We start from the raw sequence: 20,655 nt of genomic DNA, 5'->3' as shown, positions 1-20,655 counted from the left end.
GAGGGCAGAATTAGAGGGATTTATGCATGGCACAGACAGACTTATTTTTTGAGCTTGGTTCATGTGCATTGATGGTTTTCTAAGGCTATGTCTACCGAATGCCAAAAACATGCAAGCACTTAGCAAGCAAATTCAGGCAGAAAACAGGGAAAAACAATGTGGTCCTTTTGTTTGCCTCAGTGGACAGGTTAGCTTGGTTAAAACTATCAGTCAGACATTTGTGATATCTGTGACACTCCTGAAAAACTGAAATGCACAGAGAAAGTTCCCAAATTAAATAAGATTATTTATTTTTCTGTATCTAAGGCCTTATCCTTGAAACACAGGGAGAGGTGACAAGTGTTCTGGGTTGTCCCCTTTCATTACTCAGTGTCTCTCAGGGGCTAGAGTGTTCTTATTGGCTACTCTCTCTATATAGTGCGGTTGGGTAATCTACAAGGCCTTGCCACTTTTTCACACTCAATAAATGTCTAAAAGTAGATAGTGGCATTTTGTATGTGTCAACTTGCCCCAGAGGGGGCTACAATATATTTTCCTCACAAAAACTGGTATTTTGAGTTTCACTTTTGAGTTTATAACGTTTCATGTCTTAGTGCCAGGAGTAGGTCACTGCTGCAACTAAAAGTAGAATATCAGCAATTGTCCTTAAATGAAGGGGAGGGGAGTGGAGCCTTGGATCTTGCCTTCCACAGGTATGTCACTGGCACTTAGCACTGGCCTCAGACTAGGTCCTCAGCAGTGATCTGACGGTCAAACCTTATTTAGAATAAAAACCTTAATCTCTGATAGGAGGTTTTTCCGAGAGCAGTTGTGAGTTTATATGAATCATGTCTCTGTGAAGCACTAACGGCTATCCCCTCTCTGGTGGTTAAAGAAAGTGATGGAAACTCCCAATTGTCGAATGTGGCCTAAGTGGCGGTCCCTGTGCCAGGCATTTTATATACACTTTCTGCTCTGGTTTTCAGCACTGACCGTCTAAGGTAAGTACCATTTTACAGCCACGGGAGCTGAGGTTTAGAGAGAGTTAAGCATAGAGCGGCCCATGGCTGAGACTGCTTCAGAGCCTGGGCCCTCTGCATTTCACCAAAACAGTAGTTCCTATTTAGAAAATATGTGGGCTGCCCAATAGAATCTAACATGCCGCTTAAAAATGCAAGAGCTAATAACTTTTACTGTAAATTTATTTTGGAACTAAGTGAAGAATATGCTATTTTGACCTAATCATAGGCGAACACTATGGGGCTGGCTGTAGCTCAGAGCTCGTTCTCAGATGTTCTGAATGTCATCATCACATAAACTTTTCTCAGCATTTGAAACCATGAGGACTTAATGGGATCTTCAGTTCATACGGACCTACCGTGCTTGTCTACTTTGTCACGGCAACGCGGCACGTGGTTATTTGTTATTCAAGATGTCTTTTCTCTGACTGTTTGATACGCTGGTTAGAACATTTTCATGACTCATTTTCTGCATAAGCTGGTTAACCCTGCCCCATCTGAAGACCTCAGTAGACCTTCACCCGTCAGCCACCTGTTCACTAATGCCTGCCCCGCGCCACAGTGGGTGCCACGTGAGAGAGGTGGGGACTTGGTAGAAGTTCATCCTCTCTAACAGAGAAAATGTCCTCAGCCTATGTCCCATTAGCTGGTTAGTGACCTTGTACTGGTAAGAAGAGAGAGTGGCCTAATTAATTGCACAAGATACGCCCAGAGCAGGAAGGAGATGTACCACCACGGGAGCGGGAGGGAACACTGGACTCTGGGAGAGGGGCTGCGAAGAGGAAGGCTTGGCAAGGAATGCTTGACAGCATGATGGCGTCATCTGGGCTGTCGCTCTCTGGAAGGATGAACAAAGGAAGAGACAAGGAGAGAAGGAGTCCTGTCGGGAATTCCCTGGCGGTCCAGTGGTTAGGACCTGGCGCTTTCACTGCCAAGCCCGGGTTCGATCCTTGGTCGGGGAACTAAGATCCCCGCAAGCCAAAAAAAGAAACAGTCCTGTTGCTTAGAAGACTCAGACTCTCAGACAACCCTTGTACATACATTTAAAGAAATCTTTTTCCTGAGCTGAAGTCAAGCCTGATTCTTGATTCAAATCATTTGGCTTGAGCTTCCCTGGTGGCACAGTGGTTGCGAATCTGCCTGCCAATGCAGGGGACACGGGTTCGGGCCCTGGTCTGGGAAGATCCCACATGCCGCGGAGCGACTGGGCCCGTGAGCCACAGCTACTGAGCCTGCGCGTCTGGAGCCTGTGCTCCGCAACAAGAGAGGCCGCGATAGTGAGAGGCCCGCGCACCGCGATGAAGAGAGGCCCCCGCTTGCCACAACTAGAGAAAGCCCTCGCACAGAAACGAAGACCCAGCACAGCCATAAATAAATATAAATAAATAAATAAATAATTTTTAAAAAAGTAAACGGTAGCAGAATTCTTAAAAAAAAAAAAAAAATCATTTGGCTCATATAAAAGTCCCAGGGTTTTTAATGAGATCTTAGGTCTTTAACTGGAAATCATAAACATCCATCCAACACAAAGCAAGCAAAGATTTGAAAAATAGTTTCATATCCGAATGCTACTGTTGAGGAAGTGTTAACAATGTTTACTGTTACGAATGCTCAGGGAAGGGTTTTTTAGCCTGAAGTGAGTAGGTGAAAAATATTTTCTTTTATTTCAAAAACAAAAGTCTTTATTTGTTGATCTCTTTCCTTAAATTTATTGTTGCTTATCTCCCACCTGGGCAAACATGGTCTGAGAGCTGCCTTTGGGGTCAATTCTGGATTCAGAAGTTTCCGGGCTGATAGAACAGGAATGGATAGTCCTTAAGTGAAATTTTAGTGAAATGTACACTTTTAGTTGCATAGACATTGTTGTAGGTTGTTCATTTGCCTATTCATCCGTCAATTATTTGTGGAAGGTTCAAGTAGTGGGCTGGGTGCTGAGGTACAGAGTGAATGAAACAGATAAGTATTTGGCCTCACAAAGCTCCCTGTCTAGAGGGGCACACAGGCAGGCAAACCAAAAATCATGGTAGCATGTGATGGGTACTAGGAGAGGAGAAGTATCGGGTGTTATGGAAACAGAGGAGAGGGACATCAACCCAGACTTGAGGAGTTACAAGGTTTCCTACAGGAAGTGATGTCTAAGCCAAGATCTGAAGGATAAAAGGTATTAGCTGAGTAAACGAGTGAGGGTGGGGGTGGGGGTGTGGAAAGGGGTCCGGGCAGATGGAGAGCCTGAGTGAGCAGGGAAAGAGTTGCACGTACTCGAGGAACTGGAGGAGATTCTGTAACTGGGTAAACATTGCTGTGCTGATCAGACCGCAAGGGGAAGAACAAGAAGCAGGACTGGTACCCAAGAGGGTCCAAAGCAGAACAGAATAAGGTGAGAGGGACGGACTGAAGAGAGAACTTCAGAACAGAAACGACGAATCGTGATTACGTTCTGGGATGCGCTTCTCAAACTTTCACGTGCATGCAAATTGCCTGGGGATTTTGTTAGAAAGCAGCTTCGGATTCAGCATTTCTAAAGAGACCCCAAGTGATGTCGTAGCTGCTGGCCCCTGGACCACACTTTTGGGTCTGAAGGATCAACAAAGCATGGATGTGTCCCTTTTACATGGTGGCTGGTAGCTATTGTGGGACAGTCCTGGTGGGTTAATAGCGTTCCATTAATTTGGGTGGTCATAGACACAGAGTCCTGTTCAAGGGCGCTGCTGAAAAAATAACCTTGACTCTTCACTTTCATGAATTCCACTTATGTTTTCTTCCTGGTTGTAACTGACAAATCAACTGGGAAGGCCACTTCTTGATCAAAGTCTCAGACTGGCTCTGACAATGGCCTGATTGGTGGCTCACCAAAAAGACACTGAGAAAGGTCGTCACCTACACCTGGGCAGTGGTCCTTAAGCTGTCCTTCTGTAGAACACTGAGGTTCTATACAGTATTTCCCAGAACTTGAATAGTAATGGCAGTCTTTTTACCATTAGGGGGGAAAAAACTGAATGCTAATGGGAAAATTTTCTTAAAGTTTTACTTCCAGGCCTTTCTCTCAGTTCTTTGGTGCCAGCGGCTGTCTGAATGCTAATGAGTGCTGGGGACAATCAAATGAGAGACAAGCAACATAGCAGCAAAGCCTGGCCATGCTTGGTGCTGTTGTCTTTACGGCTATGTAGACTCCTGGATGAGGTTTTATATTATATCCATACACTGAGGTCACATTTCCCTGGTTAAAAACCCTTCCCAGTTTATGCAATAGGACACATCAGGGTGGCAATGTCTCTTCAAAGTGCAACAGAAATGGACAAATTGGAGAATTATGTCCTGTGACACACCGTTGGGCCCCTTGAACCTGCCCGGGTGCTTCAGGGCCTCCGTTCCATCCGGATCAGCACAGCAGCTCTGCACGGAGCCTCTGAAGCCCAGTAGGTTAAAGTCCCCAGCCACGGTGGTGGTTTCAGGAAGGCTGCCGGGGCTCACTTGGGCTTGTTCTTTCCCCTCCTTCAAGCAACTCCCGGCTCTTATTTAGTTTTAAATTAAATCAAAATTGCAGCACATGGATTTGAATTAAAACAAGAGGCCCGGTCTTTGTAATATGCACCACATCAATAGGAAAGGTAATTTGTGCAAAGCACATCCCCTCCTTTAATTTAAACCACAGAGCTCTGCTTCTCCGGTTTCAAGGCGGCTGAGCGCTGGGCAGGGCAGCTCACGCCAGGCACTAACTAGGCCTGTGCTGAGAGGGACAGGAACAGTTTCAGGGGAGCTTAGCGGTCCTCTTAAGCCCTTTGTGCTGGGTGTCACATGATACAGCAGAGCAGTTATGAACTCCTGGCCTTGAATTTAAAGAAGGTCTGAAAATGTCTCAGGGTAAACTTCCCCAACTGACTCTTAACTGCAACCTAGCTACCAAAAACAGAATTTGCGTTATTAAAAGCTTCTCAAGGCAAATGAGGCAGAGAGACCACACTACTCCTGACCTTGAGACCTCATTTTAAGGTTCCAAGGCTGCATTGTGTGTGGATTACTACACTACACAAAACCAATCGGGTAGGGTCTGTGCTAGGTGAGAAATTCAATCTGGGTCCTGACAGTCGCTTCGCTCAGTTTAACTGGCTCTAGAGGTCAAAGGTGGAGACCTTTGACCTCTAGAGCCAGTTAAAGTGAGCGAAGGGGGGGGAAGGGGGAAGGGGGGAGGGGGGGGAGGGCACAGTGTGGTGGAAGTGGCAGTAGGGTCATCTATGAACAATGTGAGCTTTGCTCAAAAACACTGCTGTACCCCAGCCATCTACACAACTCCACGCCTTGCTTCAGTGCTCACTGCCGGTAGTGTGTGCTCCCCACCAGGAGGTAAGTCATAAGCAGCTGGATCCCTCTGCAAACTGTCACCTCCAGGTGCATCCAGATTTAGAAACGGGTCTGTTTCAGGTTTTGTGGGGCCTGAAACTTACACATTTTTGGATCCTCTTTAAGAAAAATGATACAAAAACACCTTTCACAAATTTTATATACCATTAGGACACACTGCTAGCGCCCATCCCAGGGTCTTGGAAGGTGGACACGGGGAGCTTAAAACTGAAGCTTCTTTAACTTTACAAGTAAATCCACTTCTGCTTGAAAAACATCACCAGTTCTCTACCTGCCCAGTGCAAAAAAGGCATGCACAAGGTGAGGGTAAAGGTGATGGAAAAGGCTTTGTCAAATAGTAGGTGTAATTGACTAAGACAGAAGTTCTGGCTCTTATTTGATTGGTCTTTGAACCATCTGTGGTGCATGGGCTTAGTGAACCAAGCTTGGCCCAAATCCAAGTTCTCTCTCTTAGGCTGCAAGCCACCTTAAGGGCAAGGTTCTTGTCGCTGTCTTCGTTCACCCAAATACCTACCGAAGAGAGCCTGTCAGGGAGTGTCTGCTGAATGAGTGGCTGGGTGACTGATTGAGGGATTGTGTAAATAAATTCACGCTCCCATTTTAGATCGAGGGTCATTGTAGTTTACCTTCTCCAGAGGACTCTTTGAAAAATGTTTTAAGCTATGTAAAGAAAGGCTCCATCTAAATTTATTAGTGAGGCATGGACAACTAGTTTCCACCAGAGAGCTTCTAAACTTATCTTTCTTACTGGATGACCAAAACCACTCTAGACATAATCAATAACATTAAACTACATTATAATGCAAATATTCTTCAAGGAGTTTGGCTGTTTCTTCTGGTTTCAGCAGCTGTGGTGCCCACACACCCAGAAAAGGCTAGATAGTGTGTTATTTGATCTGCTTTTTCACTTCCTCCTCAGGCTTACATTATCTTACGTTGACCTTTTAAATTCTTTACTTCCTGGCAAATATATTTAAAACTTTAGGTCCTGAGTGAGGTACGGCATATCAGAATTCATGCAGAAAATCAAAGCCCGGTCTGAACCATTCTCTTTTGAAGAAGAGTACTGCTCTGCACATGGTGAACTCCTCTGATCCTTCCTACACTCTGAAGGGGGTCAGTGGGTGCAGTGTAGAACCTGAGCCTATGGCTGGGAGGGGTGTCACCCACGTGTGTGGTTTACTGTGGACAGGATCGGGGTCAGGTTTGCATGAGAGACATGTTGAGACATGCTGGAGTTGGCCTGGGCTAGGAAGGGCACGGTTTTGATTTAACTTTTGTTCTCATGACCTTGAGGGTAAATCTGAAGTTGTGTCAAGACAGGTGAGAAGGCTCTAAGTTCAAAGTCAAGAGGCCTGGGTTCAAGTCTCAATTTCATCTCTTAATGAGTTGTCAGATCATGAGCAAGATACTCAAAAACTCTCCATGTCTTTCTCTCTCTCTTTCTTTTTTTTAATCTGCAGGAAGAGACCAAGAGTGCCTATCTTATCTTGCCCTGGCTATGAGTCTCAAAACATTACCCTCAAAACGCCTTAGAAAGGTATAAAGTGACTTTGGAGTTGAGCATCTATGATTCCATTACATAACCATGTAACATTACAATCTCCTCATTTTAAAGCTAAGAAGACTGTTTTTAGTGGAAAATCCAAAGTTCTTAATGATAGGAACTAGCAGATGGATATTCCCTTGAATTAAACTATTAATGTCAATCCCATTAAAGTGATGGGGTTATTATTTTTCTTCTAGAGGATGAAGATGATCTAGAACAGGGCCAGATAGTAAATATTTTAGGTTTCGTGGGCCATACAATTTCTGTTGCAACATTCACCTCTGCTCTTATAGCACAAAAGGCAGCCACAGACAATATGTAAACAGAGGGGTATAGCTGTGTTCCAACTTTATTTAGAAAATTCCTGTGGGCTAGATTTGGTTCAAAGGCCATAGTTTGCTGACTCCCTGATTTAGAATATCATAAAGGTATCACCGAATTCTGGGCTTCCTCACATCCCCTGGTCATACACACCATACTGCTGGCCTCAGTTTTTAATGCAGCTCCAATCCAACAGCTAAGCAAACATAGAAGGTGCCAAATCCAGAAAACCACCAAGCCACGAGGTTATTTGGGCAGACACTTCACATCCCAACATGGCTATCTAAACCTTGCATTTCTCTCACAATCTTCTTTGTAAAAAAACAGCATTGTTTAAAATATAATCTCCAAGTTTTAAAAATAAACCACCATTCTCCAGAGTAAAGCTACTGGTATTTTGATGGGAAAGAAGGAAAAGTGCTTCCCAGCTCCTCGAAATGCTTTGCAAAACTGCAACCCAGTGCCGACTTCTTATTTATGTGATCCAATTTGCCTTTTGCTTTCCCATAATAGGAGTCAATCATTACCAAAGTTCATCACTGCTCTAAGTCAAAGATCACCTATCGGTACGAATTATCCTCTGTATGACTCTCTCTCTCACCCCGCCGGCATGTCTGGGAATGTAGAGAAGCACTGTCAGAGGCCTACAGAAGGACATTTTTAAACTCTGGGTCTCCATGTGCCAGTACTTGATTAAATGACTCGTTCTCAGCCTGAGAGCTCCCACCCTTTACTGTGTGGAACAGGCTAGGAGGGAACTGAAGGTGAAACAAGCCTTTTATTCCTAGTACTACTTCTAAAAATGTGGATTTGGGACACTTAGTTGGGTTTGAGGTGAAGTCTCACAGACCTGGGTTTAGGGATGATTTCATCCTTGGCCAAGTTACTTGACCTCTTTGAGATCCTGAATCTCAGTTTTTCCATATACAAAATGGGTTAATATCTGCTTTACAGGATTGATATATAGTGAGTGGCAAACAGCAGATATTCAATAAATGATAGTTTTTCTCACTCTTTCCATATCTCCCTGTATACCCCAAATTTTGTTTGCTCTGTTCTGAAGCAGTTTTGTTTTACTCTGTTCTGAAGCAGTTTTGTTTTACTCTCATGCATCTTCCAATGAACTACCTCTGAGTGTAATGTAAGTGCACAAATACATAGAAGGCACGTAAGGGGAAAGGTCTCCAAACAAGAAAAGGCTGATGGTAGGAAGATTAATTGAACAGAGAGAAACAGAATCCCCAGAGTAGTTCAGGGTCAGCAAATTCATTTTGTTTATTTTCTTTGGGAAAAAAAGAGCCTCCAGGTATGGTTTGAGAGCAGAGATCCTGTCGATTTCATCCACCTGTGCCTAGAACGGCTCTTGGCATTTGGTGAGAGTGCAATTAGTACTTGTTTTCTCAACTAATAACTGATCATACTTAGATATGATTTGCTTTTGTATTAACCATAAGAAGTTCCTGGAGCTTGGCATTAGGGAAGGAGCAGGGGTTCTAAGGAGAAGGAGCTTTAACATTGAACAAAAATGGTACCATTTACACACTATTTACCTGCCAGTATGCAATTTATGAAATTATGAAATTATGCAAATTCTCCCAAGTGAAAATTCATCTGAAATAAGTCAGGGGAAAGTCCAATGCCTACTCCAGGCCAGTTTCTGGTAGATACTGAACCTTGAGGCCATTCCAACAAGATTCCCTTTAATTTCATTTCCCTTCTGGAAAAAAGAAAAAATCCCATTGTTGTCCAGAATGTATGGATATCCACATGGTAGTATGCACAATGGGATAAAGAGCAGTTATGCTTCCCCAGAAGGACTCCAAGTATCCTCATGGTTTTCCAAGTACTGGGAAATTACGAGAGAAGACGTGCACTGACACACAACGTAGTTCACCTACCTGAAAACATCATCATGTGCTGAAAGTTCCAGGGGATCTTGTGTTTCCGGCCCAGATTCAGGAGGAAGGAGAGGGGATATATGTTGCATGCTCTGGCTACAAAAATTGCTAGCTGTGGATAAGCACGGGGAAACATTGAGGAAAATGTTGCTGCAATAAGGGTGAGAGTTCTTGAGCTTTAAATATTATGTCCTTAAGCTTCTCTATATTACGACCCAGAAAACAGGAATAAACACGTCTATACATGTATGTCCAACTTGCTTCCAAAATTCATTTTTCAATGTCAGTTCCTTTCCAGAAACAGTAGGGAACTCTGTCTTCTTTGAACATATACTCGGTTTAAAATTGTTAACCCAATACCATTTCAATCACTGTAAATTTTCTCATCATGTTTATGTGGCTGATAACTGACTCTACACTCAGTTCTGCTGCAAAATGTGAGGCAGGGACCGTTCCGAGGCTGTGGCGTCATCCTCTCAAGCAGCACTTTAGAAAGGATAAATGTGCTTCAGCTCACGACTATCATCTTACTTGCCATCAGTTTATACTCCTTAAACCTAGCAAGTTTCACTTAGTTTTTTTCTTTTAGTGGATTTAATTATGAGAGGAACTGCCTGTCTAAATGTATAATACAACTTCTGCTTTAAGAGGTGTTTCACTAAAATCCAAGCTTTCTAGGTTAAAAATCTATGAAAATATTTGTGGTAGTCATCTCTCCCCTTTTGACATCTTGGACTCCTTCCCTGATAGTCCGTCTATTCTAGTTTGTCCTCAAATGGGATGGAGTTATTTGGGAAGAGGGAGCTTCCTTCTAAGATCCAGGTTTTGGATGGAATTTGAAAATTCACTTGACTGCTCAATGAAAAGAGAACAAGAGGTAGGTGCAGGTGCTTAGTTGGACCCTGGCTTCCAGAGAGGAGTTGGCTCTCCTAGCTGTTACGATCATCTGCCTGTGATCCGAGGGGCCATCTGCCCATTTTCCAAGTGGGAACAAGGACAACAGCTGCTGACTGTCCCTGGGGACATCTGCAGTGGCTCAGTATCCTTTCTGATAGACATCCCTTCCTACTGGGAATGCTTATACCCCAGACCTAGAGCTAGAAAAGCCCCCTGCATTAAAACTGAAGTCTAGATTTTACCTGTCCTTTTACTTACAGGAAAGGGGCTATCTTATTAAAATAAACTTACATGCGCACAATGCTTAAGACATTGAAAGCACATCTATCATGTTAATTTCACTTGATCTTTACTCTATCTTTTTTTCAAAGTCCTCACTGGAAAAAAAGATTTTATCATCTTGCACTGAAAGTATTTCTGAAGTTCTAAATCCTGGCTGTCTTCTGATACATTCTAATGCAGATTAAATATAAAAAATGGATTGACATAATTTTTATGTAAATGATTCATAATGTGAGTTAAACATATTTTGAATGTTCAAAAAATGTCATTTTCTTTTACTTTTTCCCCCTTACTTCCCTCAGTATTTTCCAAATTTTTGTTTTGTTTTGTTTTTAGTTTTATTTATTTTTGGCTGCATTGGATCTTCGTTGCTGCACACGGGCTTTCTCTAGTTGCGGTGAGCGGGGGCTACTCTTCGTTGCAGTGATTTTCCAAACTTCTTATCCTGAACCATAACATTTAATAAAGGCCCCAATTTCTTAGGATGCTTTCCCCCCCTAATTAGAATTACTTGTCTGCCTTGAATTTGAGCTTTGCAGTAAACCTGAGGAAATTACTTTAACAATTTAACAGAATAATCACTAAAGGTAAGTAGTTTGTTCTCTTTTCTCATCACCCATTGTTCTGTATTTCAAAGGATACAAAGGCTCCAAGGATGAAAAGAGCATTAAAGATATGATTCTGGAACGTGAACAGCGCCAGGCCCATGTAACAGAAGATGACATTCTCAGCCAAGAAGTTCATAAATTCAAACAACTGAAAACAAAACAGAAAACAAAACCCATGAATTATGACTCAGCTTTGAGTCCATTTAATTTCCTGTGACTGTACTTGGTGACTGGATGGTCCTCCTGTATCTGGGAAGGCCATCCTTTGGCCTTTTGCTCAGCCTCTGGCGGGGTGCAGGGGCCCTGCCTATCCTGCCAGGTCAGCTGACTCTACCCTGGCTCTCTACCCAGTGACAGACGCTGCAGCTGCGTCAACATCCCACCCTCCTTTCCAACTGCAAGGCTGCCAGAGATGCCCCAGGGTGCAATTAACTGTTATGATCCTCCATGGAACAATTCCTACTAGGATGAAAGAATAGTCCCTGTTACAGAAACTGAAACTGCATGATCTGCTTAACGTGTACCGTAGTGAATGATGCAAGAATTGTTTAGCCCCTTCTGCACATCACCCAGTAGATGCACTTGAGTTCCCAGACCCTGGAGAACTAAATTAAAAAAAAAAAAAAAAAAACCTTTAGCTAAATTACGTTCCTCAGGCAGGCAGGAAGGGCAAACCTGGAAAACTTAGAAACCTGTAGTGAGGATGAATGTCGATTATATTTCAACATTAGAATAATCAGTATATTTCAAACTTCAGACAATGAGACTCATTAAATTGACTGATGCAGGTATATCCATTAAATGTCTACAATCTCTAGCTGGTAAAAAGAAAATGATTAATCCCAGGGATCAGTTAATTCAGCAAGAACACAATAGATACATCAAATTCAGTCAGAGGGACAGAGTAATAACATGTTATGCTGAGGGATGCTCCCAAGAGTTATCCTTAGACCATTAACTAAACGATTTAAGTTGAACAAGCAAAACATTCTCCAACTTCCGGATGAGAAGTGAAAGGGAAAGGTGTCCAGGGGCTACAGCAAAGGCAGATTTAGAAGAGATTTTAGTTTATGTTCCAGACTCTTCATTTGGAAGTTCTGAAACTTCTTTCCCAGACCTACATAAATCACCATGTTAGGTAAACATCTCCGGAGACATTTCTCTTGATTTTTTGAGGACCCATTATTTTTTCATGTAATGTATTTACAGCCCCACAAATAATGTCCAATACCTGTTCACTGACAGCTGACAGAAAGAAAAGGAGAATCTTGTCAGACACATTATTTAAAACCAGTAATAGAAAGAATGGATTAAAAAAAGAAAAAACAGCTCTTTTGGTACAGGATGGTCTTTCTGCAGGGGTAGCGATTGTCAATTATCCTGAGTACTCACTTTACATTCTAGGCCAGCCCATCTAAACAAACACCGTCACTCAAATAACCACAGACAACTTGAAAATATGGAGGGAAATATAGGAGATGGGGGACACTTTTCTATCTCATTAGGTCTTTACTTTTTCAAAAAGTGAGATTTGGCTGCTGTCTTAATCTGCCATAACATGTCAGGCTGCTATAACAAAATACTATAGACTGGGTGCCTAGAACAACAGAAATTTATTTATCATAGCTCTGGGTCTGGGAAGTCCAAGATCCAGGTGCTGGCTGATTTGGTTCTGGTGAGGGTCCTCTTCCTGGTTTGCAAACAGCAGCCTACTTGCTGTATCCTTACATGGCAGAGAGAAAGAGAGATCTTCTCTCTTGTGTCTCTTTTTCTGAAGGCACTAATTCCATTCATGAGCACTTCACCCTCATGACCTAATTACCTCCCAAAGGCCCCACCTCCAAATGCCATCACACTGGGGATTAGGACTTCAACAAATGAATTTGAAGGGGGTTAGGGGGAGACACGCAGTCCAGAGCAGCTACCCAGTTTTTGACATTAATAATCACATATCAAGGTTAAATTCATAGGGCTTCTCCTTCTCCGGTCCCCATCCCAAGTGTATTTTACTCTAGAGGGGACATTTTGCTGACTAGGATCCATTCAGCCTCTTGTTAGTCGTCATACCCCAATTTGCCTCTGTGGTCCACCTCTTTCCCCACGCTCAGCCCAGCGTGTTTGGTTCAGAAATGTGTGTGATGAATTCAGCAATTATTAGCTGGAGTTAGAACGTCTGATTGTGAGACATTGAAAAAAAAAGTAAGCTAAGGAAACAAAGGATATGTTTGTATACATATGAATCCATCGTGTATTAACATATACATATACATATACACATAACTTGCACTCCACTTTACAGACATTTGACATTCCTATTAAATTTTGTTTTTTACCATGAACATGTTACTTTCATAGCTTAAAAAACTGAATTAAATTATAACAAAAATTTTAAAGTGGAATAAAATACTTCCCAAATGTTTTCCTTCTTTAGCCTTGCTCAAGCACCAACTCTTCATCTTTTTACTTTCAGGAAGTTATCAAGCATTCTTATCTATTTCTAATATTTTTCTTATTTTCTTTAAAAATTGTTCTTGAGTGCAGGAGAATACAAACAACAACCAAAAAAAGCATTTATCTTTTTGTGGAACATCTTTTTCAGTGATCTCTTTATTCACAGATCCATAGATTATGTAGACAACATGCATAATGTTACATAAATCTGACTGTATTTTTATATAATTTACTTTAATTAACTCAGTAATATTTCACAAGTCTCTTTCCATGGCAATAAATCTCAATCTACTGAACAATTTTTAATGGCAGCACAATATCCCTTTGTATCTTCATACCCAATTTTATGTCACTGTATCTGTTATTACCCATTATTAGACATTTGGTTGTTTCAGATTTTCCCCTTATAAACAATGCTGCACTGAGCATCTTTATACAAATCTCTCTCCCCAGCTGAGTGATTACTCCTTAGGTGAAATTCCTAGATATGGGCTACTTCTGTCAAAGGATATATATTAATTTTTCTTTTTCAACATACTACCAGTCTGCCCTTCAGAAAGATTATACCAATTTACATCTCTAATAGTGGTGTGGAGGCTGCCCTTTCCTCACACTCTTGCCAAAATTAATTTTTATCCATTTTAAAAAACCTTTGACACTCTAATAGACTCACTTATTTTAAATTTTAGATGGTTGTTAGCATTTTTAAAAAGATTCCCTTCATAGCAAGGCAGCAGCACTGATTAGCACTCCTCTGTCTATTTATATCATGTAACAACAATCCTCTGAATGAATAGGCTTCATAATAACTTCCTTCTCAGGGCACTTAATGAAAATGTGTGGGCAAATTCAACTTTGTGTTTCACATGCAAAAATCTCCTGAAGACATGTTTCAGAAAGAGAATGTACACTAAGGCCAAGCTGACAGAAGCAACCAATTTGACCTTTAAACCTTCATTGCCTGAGTCTGGCCCAGAGTAGTCAATTACTGAGGGAATAGATTTACTGGTCAATTTTAGAAAAAAGAAAAAAGAACAAACTCCACCCCCAAACCAATAATAATAATAATAATAATAATAAATGTCAAACTAGTTAATTCAGTATTTAATACGAATAACCTCAAATCTACTTCCTTCCCACTCAGGGTCAATGAAAAATAACTTGAGTCAACATTTTATTTATCCAGTACAGTAAGCAACATTTGTTTTATTTCCCTTGATTCACAGTTTGTGAGCCTGAGGAGGGGACCCAGGTTAAAAGTAATATTTGCTTAGCAAAGCTTTTCTTCAGGACAAAAAAGCACGTTTAATAGGGCAAGCAAGACTAGGGAAATATTTAAACTGCATAAGAGGACAATCTGTGTTTAAAAACTCTGAAAGTTCATGGTAACAACTTACATGTTAAACAACTTAATCTGGTCAGCAAACCATGTTCCGTAAAGACTTATTTGATACTATGTTTTTCAGTTGGTGTTACTTACTGTACTTACTAGAAAGTAAGAAAAAGTCATATCATCTGTTTTATAAAATATGTTTATTACTAATTCTGATTGACTTTTTCTCCTATTAGTAAAAGAATGAAACAACCATATTACTGTGGTTCATATACAGAAATATTATAGTTCACTATACCCTGCTTAACTAATACTAATTAAATTCACATGAACTCCTCAATATGGCTTTTATTTGACTTAAAGTTTGTTTCAACATATTGACTTTCATTTACTTGGCCAAGTAATGCACTGAAATTCATTTTAATTGGGATGTTAAAGAACCTACAAAACTATAATAAAAGTGAAAGGAAAGAAAGAACTAAATATATTCTTTTATTTTCCCCATAATTTTGCCCTGGGATTAATTTTTTGTTTGTTTGTTAATAAAATTTGCCCTTATTGCTAACGGGGAGCCTTCTTTAGAGAATATCTCAGATTTCATTTTTTTATACATTATTGGGTATATTATAACTACTCTGAACAAACTGGAATACAAGTAAACAATTTTTATTCCTATATTGGGGGATTTGCAAACAAACATTACAATATATTCTATTAAAATTATAAACTTTTGCTCCTGGGATTCTAATATTTGCTCAGTCCCAAGTCCTGAGGAAATCTGTTCAAGGTGAACCCAATAATTCCTGTGGGCTCTACAGGTAGCATAGGACTTGAATTGTGCTGAAGACCTGTGACCTTTACCACCAGGACATAAGGGATCTGAAAGCTTTGTTGCCAGTCAAGGTCATGGTTCCGAGAGTAAAGCCTCTCATTAGGAAGCCGAAGATCTATAGTTACAAATAAGTACAAGTGCAATCCTTTGAGATCCTCTTCTAGATTTAGGACATTGTAATAATATCAGTATTACTACTTCTAAAATAGTAATAATGCTAATGGGACTCATTTTTTTAGGACTTAACTTGTGCTAGGGAATGAGTTAAAGGCTTTTGCTTGCTTTAAACATTTTTAGCAATTCATGTCATTATGAAAAGAAAACTCATAAATTGATATTATTTCTATTTTACAGTTGGGGAAATTGCACTCAACCATAGTAATGCATTTGCCCACGTAAAGCACAATAAAGGGAAGAACTGAGTTGTCCTGAGTTTTGTCCAAGGCCCATGCCACTTCTGCCAGACTAGGCTGCTTCTCCATTAGACAAGATTCAGGTTCAGGGACAGCAAGAAGTTTGTAATAATAGTATTGGTGAATATTTGTAACACATTACAGTCTGCAAAGTACAGTTTCATTCATATATACATCCTGTTTGCTCATCAGAGCAACTCTTGGTTGGTAGGGAAGATATCTGTGACTCTGACCACATTGTTTTTCAAGTAAAGAAACCCGAAAGGTAAATTTCCTTGTACCCAACTAGTGGATGCAGGTGGTGACTTGAGGTAGGGGATACTTATCCCCACGCAATGTCTACTACCATCCGCTCACCAAAGTCAATTCTTCCAACCCTTTCCCTCCTCTCAAAATACAAAAAGTAAAAACAAAGGTCTTGCCATGCATTTGTAACTTCAAGACAAATCTCCTTCCCATTCACCCCTTTCCCCTTAGAGAAATTCTGGACTTTTCACTGTGCCTTATATAATGATTGTATACGGTTTTATATATATATATTACGATACATATATATATCTTTATATCTCTATCTATCTATTTATCTATCTATGGCCTAAAATAAGACAAACTTCATGCAATGTCTCTGCCCCATTTGCAGGAGATGGGCTCCAAATCCAAGATCAGATTCTTCAAGGTTAGGACTATACAGGCCCTGAAGTAAAAGAGGCTCAGAGAGCTCTTTTACTGAGCTAACCAAGCTGGTGCAAATGATTTTCAATGCTTGATTTGGGTATTTTGAGCATGTCGGCTATCTCCCGCGTGGTAGAACATTGATTGCTCTCAGGTAATGTCTCGATTTGATCGCTATCAACGTCAACTGGTCTACCCGACCGCGGAGCATCGTCCAGCGAGAAATCTCCAGTGCGAAACTTCGCAAACCACTTTTGACACGTTCAATCAGTCACAGCACCTTCTCCATACACTGCACAAATCTCTTTTTGCATCTCAGTTGCGTTTTTACCTTTCTTGAAATAAGAAAGCATAATATGCTGAAAATGTTGCTATTTTTCTTCCATCTTCAATATTAAAATGGCTACACAAAAATTCACCAATTTTGATGTCTTTTTAAAATGCATGCTGATATGACAGCTGTCACATACAATCTAACAAAATTGTTTCGAATGAAGTTAAAGACAGCTAAGTGCTACTAGAGCCATCTTACAGAAAAAAAAAACAAATGAAACTTTTGGCCAACCCAATATTTCTTTGTTTGAGAATTCTTGGGTTCCTTATGCACTCCTGGCTGCTACCCAGCTCTCTCCTGTCCCCTGCATTTTTCATTGTTTTCTTTTAAACTTAATTTGACTTTTTAAAAACATGAGAATTTCAAAAGCACAGCCTATAAAAACACAACAGAACACATTTTAAGAAGATGAATAGGCATCATTAAGTAAGTAAAGCTAATATAGGAAATAAAGGTAGTTACAGCTACAAGGAATTGAGCTTCATTAAACTGAATAAATACTAAAGCCAGATTTTCTTGAAATCCTTGAGCTTATAACTTAAGGGGAAGGTTATTTTCTATGAATTTGCTAAATTACTTTAGCCAGTAAACACTGATAATAGTGTTCTTATTTCTGGAGGTTTCCCAGTTTTGATTCTTCCTCTTTTGGGGGCTATTAAGGTAAAAGTGTAGAGTTTTGTAAGGTTGCATTTAAGTTAATACACTATTAGGTTAAGAATAACTTCTCAAGTCTGCAACTTCAAAGTTCTTATTATCATGATATTGATCAGGAATATTGGTTCCCCAAATAAGACTGGCCTTAGATCTATTTTGATGAATTTAAACACACACACACACACATGCACACACACAGGCACACCACAATATAGGAACACAAATTTCAAAGGTAGAGTCACCTTGTGATGTATGTAGTCCAGACATCTAGCCAATGCTTGATTGCTATGTAGTCCAGACATCTAGCCAATGCTTGATTGCTCCAACACTCTTGTTAACGGGCTCTCCAGCTTACAACTGAGCACAGCCAAAGGCAGAAACCTCACCACTTACCAAGGAAGCAAATGGCAATTTTAGACATCTATAACTGTAAGAAAATCTTTCCTTATGTTGAGCTGAAATTTGGTTCTCTATCACTTTCAACTACTTCTCCTACTTCTACTTCTTTAGCTCATACAAAAAAATAAGTCAAGTAGGGTATCATTTTATTCCATACTGCTTTGCTCTAACAGCAGAAAGGGGATTTCTATCAGAAGAGTTGCAGTTTAGGCAATTTTACAGTGTAGGCAGCAAATGCCACTTTTCATCCTACAGTCTTGTTAGTCTTGAAAGTAAACATTTTGCTAGGAGTTTGTGGTTGGCATGTGGAGCCTCTAGTCTAGAATACCTGCAAAGGCTTGGGGGGTTAGAGTCACCAGAATTATGTTCAAATAAGTGTTCTCCAGAAGGATCTTCTCAGCAAATCTAATAGTACTGGCCTTTAGGAAAAAAAAAAAAAAAAAAAAAGGAGACGGCATAACATAATTTCTCGGTGGTTTGGCCAACAAATAAATTAGCTAGTTGAAACAATATATGTTCTTTGAAGAAATTAAATCCATGCTTTAAAAACATCTTTTAATGAAAAAACCAAGAGAAACATCGATATTGTTAGGCATTGGTATAAAAAAATTCACACATTATCAAAAATTTTAAAGGTCAATATCCCATTTCTTCTACTTTTTCATTTAGCTATTCTTAATCTCTTTTCTTATTCATCTTGTGTGTCTTTTTATCTTTATAATTAGCCTATGCTCAATTCTTTCTTGAGCGGGAGTGTGAAGAATGTACACAAAAAGGAAGATTTCTAATGATGTCATTTCTTTGGGTCTCTGAGTTGAATACCAATACCCCAGCCCTTGCCACTGATCTGAGTGACGACCACCCACAACATGGTTGAGGATATATTGTTCAATCCACCATGAGAATATTGTGCTCTTTCTACATGAAGATTTGCCACTGGCAACATACAGTATATTGAGCCCCAAACACTGTGAGCTGTGTTTGACTTCTTCCTGCCATCCCATTTCCTTGATGAAAGTGTTACAAACTAAAATGCCTAGTATTAAGGACATTACTCAGTGTTGTTTTATGATCAGCTATTTTACAATGTAATGCATAGAATATCAGGACAAATGCAAAACACTAGAGCCAAACCAGTATTCACTGAGAAAGGCTTTGCCTCAGTATTTCAGATTGAGAAGTTGAAGCATATGTTTGGAATAACACTTAGTTGTAAAGCTAGCTTGAAAATTTCCAGGGATTCTTTGCTTCATGTTATGTTACACCTAATAAACACTGTCATTTATGTTAGTGCATCTATCATATTTGAATTCCTTTGATAAACTTTCTGAATTAGATAATTTTGAATAATTTACTGTAATGGTACGACAGTAACCAGAACTTCTCAGAAAAAACTATTTTACCACCCTTACCCCACCTCCTATTTTTGAGGGAAAGTAATTTGAAGACTAGTTCAACTGATTTGCTATCTAACCTGACCAAACTCTTTGTTCAACTTTTCCTTTTGCTTTGAGGTCATCTCTTGTACAATACATGGAGGTAGGTTTTTCACAATTTAGAATGTAAAGAGGTATATATTTTTTCTTATGTATTTCAATCTGATTTTAAGTCTGATACAAGTATATAACACAACTTTATATTATATGTAAATAGTAATATTCAAACTCTTAATTTTTTGTTTTCCAGATGGTTAAAGAGTTCATTGATTTGACTGACAAAGAAAAAAATCACAATGAAGGGTTAAAAAGCATTTTAATTATGAAGAAGATTTTGAATTCAATTTCTGAACTATGGTGGATTGGATTATGGAAAGGCATTCAATAGAAGGTTTGAAGCTTAGAGTAGAACATTGTGCTAAACATGATAAGAAACTGGAACATGTGAAAGAGTCTTTATAAATCAGAGAAATCAATGAAAATGAGACAAAAATATATGACAACTGAATAATGCCATGTAATTAGAAAACAGCTGCCAAATGATTTTTTTTTTTTTTTTTTTTAAAGTGGGGTGTTTGGGCCCACGGCAGTTTCTTTTTTTTTTTTTTTAATTTTTTTTTTTTTAATAGCTACTTTATTTATTTATTTTTGGCTGTGTTGGGTCTTCGGTTCGTGCGAGGGCTTTCTCCAGTTGCGGCAAGCGGGGGCCACTCTTCATCGCGGTGCGCGGGCCTTTCACTATCGCGGCCCCTCCCGTTGCGGGGCACAGGCTCCAGATGCGCAGGCTCAGTAGTTGTGGCTCACGGGCCCAGCTGCTCCGCGGCATGTGGGATCTTCCCAGACCAGGGCTCGAACCCGTGTCCCCTGCATTAGCAGGCAGATTCTCAACCACTGCGCCACCAGGGAAGCCCCAGCTGCCAAATGATTTTTATGAAGGCACGAATATCACTAAATCAATAGCTGATGAAAATTAAGTTTGCTTGACTTGTTGCTTTGTAATGGAGAGTTAAAATGTAGTGAATGTAGATTGTCAGTGCTTGTATTGAACTCCAGAAAACTCTTATTTTACACCGATTAACTTTGTTGAGCTTCTTTTTCAGCAAGATTTATAAAGCCCCCTCCCTGAAGCCTCTTTGTATTGAAGCTACTGCACACCCTTGACAATATAAGTAAAATGTCAAAAATTATGAATGATTACAGTACGTGAATGTATTTCCCT

General features: G+C 40.0%; 1 protein-coding gene across 1 annotated transcript in view; it reads right to left on the bottom strand.

The window, feature by feature from the left end:
* Window positions 1-20,655, bottom strand: part of SLC9A9 (solute carrier family 9 member A9) — a 536,019-nt gene that overhangs the window by 202,474 nt on the left and 312,890 nt on the right. The window contains exons 10-11 of the mRNA XM_059920157.1: window positions 10,947-11,060; window positions 9,126-9,237 (exon numbers count right to left, since the gene is read on the bottom strand). Of these exons, the coding sequence (XP_059776140.1) occupies window positions 9,126-9,237; window positions 10,947-11,060 (226 nt within the window). The remainder of the gene's footprint in view (window positions 1-9,125; window positions 9,238-10,946; window positions 11,061-20,655) is intronic.

Source organism: Balaenoptera ricei, chromosome 4 (genome assembly GCF_028023285.1).
Source record: "Balaenoptera ricei isolate mBalRic1 chromosome 4, mBalRic1.hap2, whole genome shotgun sequence".
In the NCBI taxonomy this organism is placed as follows: Eukaryota; Metazoa; Chordata; class Mammalia; order Artiodactyla; family Balaenopteridae; genus Balaenoptera; species Balaenoptera ricei.
The sequence above is the reverse complement of the archived record's forward strand: the minus strand, read 5'-3'. Positions and strand labels throughout refer to the sequence as shown.